The sequence below is a fragment of the Podarcis erhardii genome (genome assembly GCF_964252035.2).
Source record: "Podarcis erhardii genome assembly, chromosome: 6".
NCBI lineage: Eukaryota > Metazoa > Chordata > Lepidosauria > Squamata > Lacertidae > Podarcis > Podarcis erhardii.
The window spans coordinates 29,230,570-29,242,373 of NC_138510.1; the positions used below are offsets into that span (position 1 = coordinate 29,230,570).

Genomic DNA, 11,804 nt, shown 5'->3' on the forward strand with positions numbered 1-11,804 from the left:
GCGATATGTACCTCTGACAGAGGAATGCATGAGCTCCACTTACTCAGTGGTGTTTTTCATGGGTTATGTTATGGGTAGGCAAACTAAGGCCCGGGGGCCAGATCCAGACCAATCATCTTCTAAATCCGTCCAGCAAACTGTCTGGGAATCAGCGTGTTTTTACATGAGTAGAACGTGTCCTTTTATTTTAAATGCATCTCTGGGTTATTTGTGGGGCCTGCCTGGTGTTTTTAAATGAGTGGAATGTGTGCTTTTATTTAAGATGCATCTCTGGGTTATTTGTGGGGCATATGAATTCGTTCATCTCTCCCCCCCAAAAAATATATATAGTCCAGCCCCCCACAAGGTCTGAGGGACAGTAGACCGGCCCCCTGCTGAAAAAGTTTACTGACCCCTGGGTTATGTCATGTAGTTAAGTGCAATCTCTCTCCCCCCACCCCATCTCTTGTATTAGTGATACTGCGGCCACCCAAAACTCACTTTTACATGAATTCTTTTGCCCTCAGTACATTGGCAAATGGCCATCACATCAGTCAGTAGAGAAACCTAAATTTCCAGAAACTAATCAGTGCTCCCCAGGGGAAACAGAATGCTTTAGCAAAAGAAACAGCCATTTATTTAAAGAATTGCTTCTTATTGTGGCACCTGGCTATTGAGGTGATGAGTTTTAGCTAAAATGACAAATACTATTCAGGCTGGCCTTACCTCCCCAAGGGCCCTCCAGATTTTATAAACTGTTTTCATCTGCAAGATGATTGGGGATTTGGCCAGTTTTCTTTCAAGATCAAAAGGAATTCCAAGATCAAAAGAAGATTCTTGTTGTATGTGAATGTTTCTCTGGTTTGGGTTGAATTGGAGAGATTTGTGGCCTAGTTGGGAGGATGGAATGTGGGGAGGGTAGGAGAAAATGAATTTCATCAAATAAACATAGCATTACAAAATGGGCCCGAGTCTGTGCTGTGTAGGTAAACCTTACCTGAAGAAATAAAAATTGAGAGGAGGAGCTGGTGAAGCATGTTGCCGGTTGGAAGGGGGTTGTATCTCTTTGAAGCTTGACAAAGTTTATTCAGCTGTCATTTTGGCTGGTCATCTGTTCAGGGCTGGCTACAGCACCTGGATTCCCTTGGTAGTTACCAGGGAATCAGCACCATGACAAGGCCCACAATTGATGCTCATTGTCCTCACTATATTTCTGAAGCAACACTGCCTTTGGAGAAACTGGAGAATTAAAATGCTAGTCCTCAGCAACCAAATGCTGTTGCTGCTACATGTGAACATATTAAACTGTGTGTGCTATAATGAGTCACACTGTACATACTTAAAGTATGGAACTCATTCTCACAAGAGGCAGTGATGGCCACCAATTTGGATGGCTTTAACAGAGAACTGGACGAATACACTGGGCATAAGGCGATTAGTAGCTGCTTGGCATAATGGCTTTCATTGTCAGAGGCAGCACGTATCTGAATATTAGTTGCTGGGAATTGCTTCTGTGTAGTGGAAGTGCTGGCTTTGGTTGGACTAAAGTGTTGAACTAGGACTGTGAAGACCCAAAATCAAATTCCTACTCAGTCATGAAGCCCACTGGGTGACCTTGAGCCAGCCATGCTCTCTCAGCCCACCTCACAGGGGTGTTGTGTGAATAAAATGGGGGTAGGGTGGAGAACTGTGTATGCTACCTTGAACTCCTTGGAGCAAAGTTGGCATTTAAATATAATAATAAATATAATGTAATAATCAATAGACTAATGGAATTAGCTTTTTGACAGAAGAGAGAAAATAATTTGGTTGAAAGACAGACATAAACTTGGAGCCCACCATTCAGAAGTTTGAAGCAGAATATAATAGTTTCATTCATATACTGAGACCTTGAGAGGCTCAGAGCTTTTGAGCAAAAGGATGTATAACATTCATTGTGGAATCATCTCCACAGTTTCCTTTATAATCACATTTCTACTGATATTATTATGTATGTTACTCTACAATCTATATTATCTTGACAGTGATCAGAAAATTTCCCTTCCCAACCCAATAATTTTTAAAAGACAAGAAGCATTATTTTTGATAAATACTTTATTCGTTTCCATACCCTGTAAACGATCACGCAATGTGAGCCACGGCCAAGAAATTCAGTAAGGCATATGATTATTTCACAGTGCTTATTGTGGAACACATTTTCCTTTTTGCCATTAATTATCATGGTAATGAGTCACAGGAAATATTAGAAACAACATCTTGCGCACACCTTTGTATCCAAATAGTGGTGAAAAAGCAGTAGTAACAGAAGATCATGTGAGTGTATGGAAAAAAGACATAATTAATTCCTGGTTAATTCTAAATGCATAACAAAATAGTTAATTGCGGGCCAAAGGAGATATGACATCTGGGTGAAAGCAAGTAATGTGCACAGTTTAAAAAAATGTCAAAAAGCCATTATGGGGGGGAGGAGAGGATATCGGGACTGTTTTCAATCCCCCTGACTGCTCCTGATAAAATTACCTCGGAAGCAGCCAATGGGAGCTCTCCCCTTCAGAACTAATAGGAGTTTTGGGGAGGGAAAATTTTCATTGGATTTTGAAGTGGGGGATATGGTCAAATCTTTCCCTGTGCACCATGCTATCAACATCACATCGAATTTGGTCCTGAATTACTGTGTTAAAAATCTCATAACGGTCTAAGTAAAAAATATTTAACTGCATTTAGCTGCCCATGTGCTTGTTCACATCTCCACACACGTATACATGCCCACATGTAGACCAAATGTTGATTTGCTTTTCTTACCAAACTTTATGCTGCTTCGAAGTAAATAAACTCTAAATGAATACATCTTAATACTGGTCTTCAAATATCGGAAGCGCTGTTATTGCAGAGTATGAAATAGGCTTCCTCTCTGTTGCTCTGGAGATCAGGACTAGAACCAACAGGTAAAAATGGCAGGAAAGCAGATTTTAGATCTCTGTTTAGGCAAAACTCCCTAACGATAAATGTGGTTTGACAGTGAAGCTGTGCACATGCTGTAAATGTAAAGATGACCGCCCCCTGGAAAGAATTCTGATAGCTGTAGTTAGTTAAGTGCTGAGAATTGTAGCTTTGTGAGAAGTAAGCTACAGTTCCTCAGGAGGTGGGGGTCTTTCCTTTGCTGGAGATATTTAAACTCAAAAAATCTTCATTTTCTGCAAAAGAGGTGTTTGTTGTTGTTGAAACAGGGAGAGTGGGAACTTCAGAAGAAGAAAAATGTGGGACTGGTGTGGAGCCTAAGTTGATAACAATATATCTCTCCCCCCCCCCCAATTATATCTATGTTATAAAAGCCTTGCTTCTCCCTAGTAATGGTGGGGCTCTTTCACAAAGCGGAATTTGTCAAATTCGTACTTTCTGAAACAATATGAGAAGTGCACTTAACCAAATTTTGTGATGCAATTGTTTCACCAATCAGAGTTGACAAAAATGCACATATTAGGTAAAAATATGTATAAAAATGAATATATTCTTGAACATAACATATAAAATGCATTATATGGCTAGAAATTGCTTGCAAAAAAGCATATATTAGTCAAAACTGCATATGTGTATATTAGACTAAATTTCCACTGAAATGCTGAAGAACTTTCACGAGGATCTTAAAACAGAAAACTGTCAAAGTTCTCTAGAAATATGCAAAACCAAATTTAAGATTGGAAAAGTGAGAAATACAGAGAACCAAAAATTGACAGAAGTATCAGTGAGCAAAATGGGATTTACTTTCATTTTTGTTTTTGCATAGGATTGCAGGATTAAGAACTGATTGTTATTGGAATGGAATATTAATGGAATTGAGAAGAAAACCACATATTTGGTTCCTAAACCTGTATTTATTGAGCTAATACAAATGTGGGGCAAAGAGGATATTTGCCAGTGAGATTTGGTGGGTGATAAGGAAGAGTGCTTAAACTTTCTTATACTAGAGGGGCCACTAGGGGCACATCAGAAGATGGCTGACAATAACATCTCTCCGACCCACACGAGGTAATTTGGAGGCTGTGATGGGAGTAATAGCCTCCCTACCCCCCCAGGATTGTGGGGGGGGGCTGTCCTTGCCTGCTGTGCCCTATACCACCCCCGAATTTGAGGGGATGGGGGCACTAGGCAGAATGCCCTTCTGTGCATATCGGCGCTCCTGGACGCTGCCTCTGATCTGTGCCTCTAGCTGCAAGAACCTCAAAAGAAACGATTAGAATGAAGCGAATGCACATATTTCAAGGAAGGAGGGGGAGTAAAGACTGCTAACAGAAGAGATCTCTGATAAACGAGATGAGTCGGAAGAACAAGAATTAACCAGATGAAGATACACCTAGACTCGGTATGGCAAAAGGACTGGATGGGGGAGGGGAAAAAAACTTTCCTTTCTTTCCTCTATGTGATTAAACAAGAATCCCCCCCCTCACAAGTCAGAAATGTCGTTTGAAGAACTTAAGCTGTGGATTTATGTCTGTGTGGAGATAAACTTTCTAACCAAAGCATGCTTTAAGAAGAGCGTGGAATGTATAAGGGCTTTGGAATGACGCAGTTAAAAATACCATCGCCATATTGGGAAGTTCTGTTGGAGGACTTAAGTCTGGGAGGAGAAATAGAGCTGTTTTTATATTGTGGGTGAAACTTCTCAGAGGGACTTAAGAATGACAGTTCTGTGATTAATGATGGAAAGAGCGATGTTATTTATGAATGCGATGATATATGGAAACCATCTCGATTTGAGGATTGGATGAACAGAAAATTCACACAGGATTATTATTGGTGTTTATCGGCTTAAGGAGATCATCAGAAGAGATCATAAAGAAAAAAGAGAAAATATACGAACAAGATGAGATGCGGAAACAGCAAGATAAGGCTGGATGGACATTAACGCAGTAGCAAGAAGATGATCAGAATCCCCCTTCGGATCTTGAAATATGGGTCCCCTCAACAAAATTTAAAATTCGGCTTTGTAATTCGGAATTTATGTGATGTGATTTGATTTGATTTGATTGGTCAGTTAATAAAAATTATTTTTTTTAAAAAAACTTTCTTATACTAACCACTTCTCTCCTGCAAATGGTTCTCCCGCCTATCTTCCCCTCAGCTGAACTTACTGCTTTGGAGCCCAGGTGGGCGAAGAAACAATTCAAATCACTGGAAAGGGCATTTGTAGGGGAGAATCAGCAGCTGGAGAACTCCTTCTACTGCTGTTTCCTTTTAAGTTCCACCAGCCCTCATATTTCCCTTGTAAGGAAAACACGGAGTTGGGGACACCATATTTTCATCATGTGGTTCCACCTAAATAAGGAATTCATGATCTAGGCTGCAGTATTTCTATTTTGTTTTGCTGTGGTATTAGGCAGTCTCCTGACATAATATGTTATCCAACCCAAGTTAAACACATTTAAAGTCTAATTGATTTCAATAAAAGCGAAAACCACATTCTTAATTATCTTCTACAAGTTATTATCTTTCATTTGCTTCTGCTAATAATTGTATTTTTACTCTAGCACAGCCCCTCCCAACCTTGTGCCCTCCAGTTGTTCTGGATTACAACTCTCATCAGCCCTCAGTCCAAAACATCTGGAGGACACTCAATTGGGGAAGGCTGCATGAATCATTATTATTTGTCTGGTTCTCTTTCATTCCCATCTTCATGTATTGGTCTTTAATAACCAGTGTGATATTTTTATTACTCCTTTTTGAAGAGGAGCCCTCACAGCTGGGATTTTGTTAAGTTTGCTTGACAACCATACTACAAGGCTCCCTGATATTTTGTGCTGCCATTAATTTAAAAAAGCAGGTTATGATGCTGTGCAAGATTTCTGCTGTTTGGTGGAATCCAACAAAAGGCAGAAATGGGTTTACTGGATTGAGGCCAAGGTGGCTGGTTTGTCCTCTGTCAACACTTTCATATTAGACAACAAGATCAACATGCCATGCTAAAAATCTGAACTCTAATTTTGGAGAACATTATTGTGAATTTGGAAATGATTGAAACCTCATATCTGAACATCACTGGATGGATGGCTGCTTTTATGGTGTGAACTATCCCTTCTTTTCACTTTGGGGTTTTTCTTCGTAAGCAAATTAAGTGCAGATCTCCAACGCTGTAGGGCTGATTAGAAGTACCGTAATTGTTACGAGCATTTTAATAGAATCCAACCTTCTAAGATTTATGGCAGTCAATAGACAATGTTGAGGGAGACAAATGTTCTTTGAGGTTTTGTCTGTCACTGCTTAGATTCCCTCTTGGTCTCTGTCTCTGTCTTTCTGTCCCAACTTCATAGAAGGATGGACTAGCAAACCTGCCCTCCACTCTCTCTTAACATCTGGCCTTTATATTGAGCACTGGTCTTTGAAGAGGGTGAAAAAGAATTAAATAGCAAAGGCATAAAAACAAACGTTTCTGAGCCCACTTCACAGAATACATCTATATTTTTTGTGTCTCTTTGTTTACTTTGTTCTCACACAGTTCTCTTTAAGGAAATCCAAGTCTGCAAGTTATCCTCATGCCCCAGAAAGCCCAATGACAGATGATTCACTGTGCTTTAATACAGATGTGAGAGCACATCTTAAGAAAATAGCTCCTGTATGCTTGGGGAATGTGTGAAGGGCACTCAAGTAAATTCTGCTTGGATATAGCCACGTTATGCACTACACTGAGTGAGGTGGCAGAATTACAGATTGTACCACCATACCAGTGTTCAACAGCCTGGTGCTTCTAGATGGTTTGGGTTTTATAATTCTCATCAACCTCAGCCAGCACATTGCATGACTGTTGTTTGGAGGGCACAAGATTGGTGAAGGGTGAACCACGTAATGCTAAACCTTTTTCACATTGTGCTAATTAAAGCCTGTTGACTATTAAAGCTCTATGATGGATTTAGGGGTTGTTATTATTTCTGTATAGACCATAGCTTTTTTATATTTAAAAAATCATCACGGTGTGTTTAGAACGTAATCAACCATTTCAACCGTAATATACCACTTTTTTGGGGGGGGAGGGATTTGTAGAACGCTTTTTTTTTTTTTGCAAAATCTCAAAAAACATTCTGACAGCTGAATCCTGGCATATGGCAGCTCTAACCAGAAGCAATGCAGTTCAGAATTCAGGCATGGTTAGGATTGTACTTTGTTAGTCTGCCACCTCATCAGAGCATAAGACAAGACCTGCTGAATTGGTTCAAAAGTTCCTCTAATTTAGTACCCTGTTCCCAACAGTGATCAGTCAGATTCTTCTGGAAAGGGCCTTCACATCCCCCTTAGTTTTTTTGTATTCAGCAGTACAAATGGTGACGTACAAAAAACCAAAGTTCACTGTTTTAATTTGTATGCATTCTCCTCCTAAATTAAATAGTTTTTTTAAAAATTTAAACATTAATTAGTGTGCCAAAACCTCATCTTCCTAAATATACATATATAATGCTTTGTTATGTTGCGTGTTCATGTTCAGGGGAATTATTTTAAATTGACGCCCGCAGATAAAAACAAGACTACTGTTACACTGGTAAATATCCTGGAGGAAATAATATGCAGGAGGATTTTGGAAAGATCTTGGACATTCGGCTACCAGCACCCTGACCATGGACTATGCTGTCTGGGACTGATGGGAATATGAAAACATTTGGAGGGCCACAGCACAGCTGACAACATCTGGAGGGCCACAGCACTGATCAAAAGTTCCTCTAATTTGGTATCCTGTTCCCAACAGTGATCAGTCCCTGTCTTAAAGGAACCGCTTTTCTCACTTGTGAATTGTTTCGCTGAGCGACAAAGCAATATTGGCACACACTTATCAAATTATGTATATTATTCAGGTGCCTGAATAATTTGACCATGGGTACTATATGCAATTTTCTGTTCTTCCTCAGGCAATAAGGTGTCTTGAGCCAGCCCTGAACCTTCAGTATTCTCTTTAAGTCATGCAGATAAAGGTGATTTCTTTTACAGTGCATCTATGCATATAGATGCCTTTTGATATCCTCTCTTCTTCAGTTTTTCAATACAGGGGTTCTATTTTGGTATAAGCCAGCGGTAGGCAACCTAAGGCCCGGGGGCCGGATCCGGCCCAATCGCCTTCTAAATCTGGCCTGTGGATGGTCCGGGAATCACCGTGTTTTTGCATGAGTAGAATGTGTCCTTTTATTTTAAATGCACCTCTGGGTTATTTGTGGGGCATAGGAATTCGTTCATCACCCCCCGCCAAATATAGTCCGGCCCATGGTCTGAGGGACGGTGGACCGGCCCACGGCTGAAAAAGGTTGCTGACCCCTGGATAAGCAGTCTTATTTCCCTTGGTTATCTTCAGCTTGCTGTACAAACATTCTATATCTATAGTTATTTTTCTTTATTGACAGTATGCCAACATTGGTTCATTTTTTAAAAAGAAGTGTTCCCTTTCCTTCCTTCCTCAGTTTTATTTTCCTCACATAACTTCATTCAATTTTGCTTTCAGGACCGGCCTCACCATTAAGCAGAGTGAGGCTGAGGCAGCTCCCTCAGGCAACTGATTTTGCATGTTATGCAAGGGCAGAAAAAAGGTTAATTTATATACCTGTTGTATTTATACTCCCAGAGGGGAGGGGTGGAGAGGCAACTATGGGATTATATGATTTAGGAGCCAAAATAACTAGACCAGCCAAAGTTACAATGCACCTTGACTGGGAATGTTGAAGCGACGTTTGCTGTTCTGCCTTAGACAGAAAAGTGGTTTGGGCCTGCCCTCTCAGAAGGGAAACCATTTCATGTTTACTTGAAGCTAATAAGTAGTCCAAAGAATATTAGTCAATTTTAAGTAAACTTGAAATAAAGGGGGTGGGGTGGGAGAGAGAAATCAGGTTTACTTGAAGCTAATAAATAATTCAAAGACTATTTATAGGACTATTTATTTATCAACTTCAAGTAAACTTGAAGTGTTTTTCCTTATCCCTGAGAGGGCAGGCCCATGTCAAAGCCTATTTATTTATCAGCTTTGTTCAAGTAAGCTTGAAATATTTTTCCTTATCACCTCTTTTATTCAATTTGCTCCACTCTTTTTTGGTCATAAAACAATAATGTCTGTTTCCTTAGGCAGCCTATAGATTTCTTACATTATTTTTTTAAGTACTGTGTATTTATTTGTATATGCTCCTCCTCCTCTATACTGTATGAATCTTCTGTGTTGTTGCTATTTTTCTCTGACAGTGCATGTGGAAATTTATTTATTTATTAATCCCAAAAAGAAACATAAATAGCATAAGAAATGCTATTTTTATTGATCTGTTATTAATGCCTGTTATTTATGCAATACAAATTGAACATATACCGTTAATTTCCCCCCCCCCTTATTCTTTCACTGTTTTTTCCATATATTTTAAAGTTGCTAAATGTTCCTTTTCTTCATAGTTGACTGTTGGTTGAGATTCCTGCATTGCAGTGAGGTGGTCTAGATGATCGTTGGGGTCCCTTCTAGAGATGGGAAGGCCTGGGAAAAAACCCAGAAAAATTGGGGGGGGGGACTCAGTCCCCCCCCAAGCCAATTTTTTCTGTTTGGAAAAAAACTGAAAAAACCCTGGTGTCTCTCCCCACCCCCCATTTTTCCAATTCCCCCCAGGCCTTAGATATTCAGTGTTTTCATCTCAATTTAAGTTTATTCTCTTTTTCTATTTCGCTGCAGTGACAGAATGTATTTAATTTAAAAAAAATAAAAGAATGAAAGAGGAGTGCATTTTTTCACAATGGGAAGTAAATGTAGTTTGTGATGTAGTGACGGGCACCAATTGTGATGGTTTAAAAAGGGTTGGATTCATGAAGGATAGCTCAGTTGGTTAGAGTGTGGTGCTGATAACACCAAGGTTGCAAGTCTGATCTCTGTAAAGGACAGCTGCATATTCCTCCACTGCAGGGGACAGGTTCAGGGATGTCCAACCAGTAGATCATGATCTACTGGTAGATCCCCAGCTGATCCTGGTAGATCATGGGATCCTTAAAAAGGTAAAGGTACCTCTGACCGTTAAGTCCAGTCGCGGACGATTCTGGGGTTGTGGCGCTCATCTCACTTTACTGGCCTTGGGAGCCGGCGTTTGTCCGCAGATAGCTTCCAGATCATGTGGCCAGCATGACTAAGCCGCTTCTGGCGAACCAGAGCAGAGCACAGAAACTCTGTTTACCTTCCCGCCGGAGTGGTACCTATTTATCTACTTGCACTTTGACATACTTTTGAACTGCTAGGTGGGCAAGAGATGGGACTGAGCAACGGGAGCTCACCCCGTTGTGGGGATTCGAACTGCCGACCTTCTGACTGGCAAGTCCTAGGCTCTGTGGTTTAACCCACAGCGCCACCTGCGTCCCCACATCATAGTAGCAAAGTAAAAAAAGAATGTGCATGTGAGAAGTGCTTGTGGAAAAAACTAAAAAACTCTGTGCAATCCTCCCCCAAAAAAGCTCAACAACTCTGGGACTTCCCTCCTAAAAAAAGCTCAAAAATTCTGGGCAGTCCACCCCACGCATGCTCCTCTTCCCTCCAATGACAACGGGTAGATCACTGCCAGTTTTTTTTTATACTGGGAGTAGATCACATTCTCTTGGGAGTTGGATATGCCTGGACTAGATGATCCTCAGGGTTCCTTCCAACTCTATGATTCTATGATTTCTTTATGGGTAAAGTCATTAATGGCTACTAGGCACAATAGCCTTTTGTTACCTTTTGTTACAGAAGCAGTGCACCTCTGACAACCAGTTGCTGCGGACAACAGCAGGAGAGGTCTATTGCCTTTGTATCTTGCTTGTAGGATTCCCATAGGCATATGGTTAGCCACTGTGGTAAATAGGATGGGCTGGATTTGTGGCATGTTGTGTTGATATCATACTATTCAGTAGGTGTCTGTAGAACTAAGTGCGGCCATGCTCCCCGCTTCAAAGGAGATGCAGTGGTCATAATAATTTGGGCAAGGGCCACTCTTTTCTAGGACCTTGGGTTGGAAGTTTCAAGAGGCTTTTATCTTCCACCCTTGACAGAGAGCTAACTATAAAAGACTGAGCAGTAGCTTGTCTCCATCTGCCCTATACTATTTAAAAATCTTCTTTATTGTTACATGGCTGACTTTCTGGAATGTGCCTTTTGTAGCTAGTCAGTGGCCCATGTTTCTCATTCAAACTTGTAATGTGCAATATAATACCACTTCTGAAGAGAGATATAATTCCTTCTCGACATGAAATCTGCTTCTTTTCACCTCTCTTGTAAATACTCTTTCAGGCCATCAGGCTGCATCTCCTTTTTTTCCATTCCTTGTCATACTTGCTAGGGCAGTGGCTGTCTTGTTTATGACAGCATTTACCTCATGAAATATATCCCATAATTCATGCAGTTTGGGAGGGAGTAAAAGCCAGCCAGCCAGCCAGCTTCAAAAGTTCTTGGCTTCCTTTGCAATGGACATAAGACAAAGAGGCCTAGAAGACACACTTATGGGTCTAATAAGACACAGAGTCCCCATGGCATCCCTGGTTTTTGATTTAGCAGTTTGGGTTTCCCATACGGCAGTAGCAGACTGTCTGAAATAGTCGGCAGTGACAGAAGGCACAAAAATCGCAGCAGGGACGAGATGGTGGCTTGCAGCTTGACCAAGTAGGCACACAGTTGGGTGGTGGTGGTGGTCTTGGTTGGGGAGGCTTTTTTTGCTGTGCCTTTTTCTGAGGAGGGGAAAAAAGGATGAAAAGCTTAATAAATCTTGGCTACAATAAAATATAATAAGAGTTCCAACAGTGTAAGGTTGCCATAGTTCAGGACACCCCAAAACTTGTTGAGTTTTTTAAAGGAAAGCCCACACAAT

The 11,804-nt window shown here is 40.7% G+C and overlaps 1 protein-coding gene across 1 annotated transcript in view; it reads right to left on the reverse strand.

Annotated features, from left to right (window-relative positions):
- Nucleotides 1–9,677: 9,677 nt before the first annotated feature.
- The window catches only part of ASIP (agouti signaling protein), an 82,562-nt gene continuing 80,435 nt past the window's right edge, over nucleotides 9,678–11,804 (reverse strand). The window contains exon 5 of the mRNA XM_081866815.1: nucleotides 9,678–11,664. Within this exon, the coding sequence (XP_081722941.1) occupies nucleotides 11,488–11,664 (177 nt within the window). The 3' untranslated portion in view covers nucleotides 9,678–11,487. The remainder of the gene's footprint in view (nucleotides 11,665–11,804) is intronic.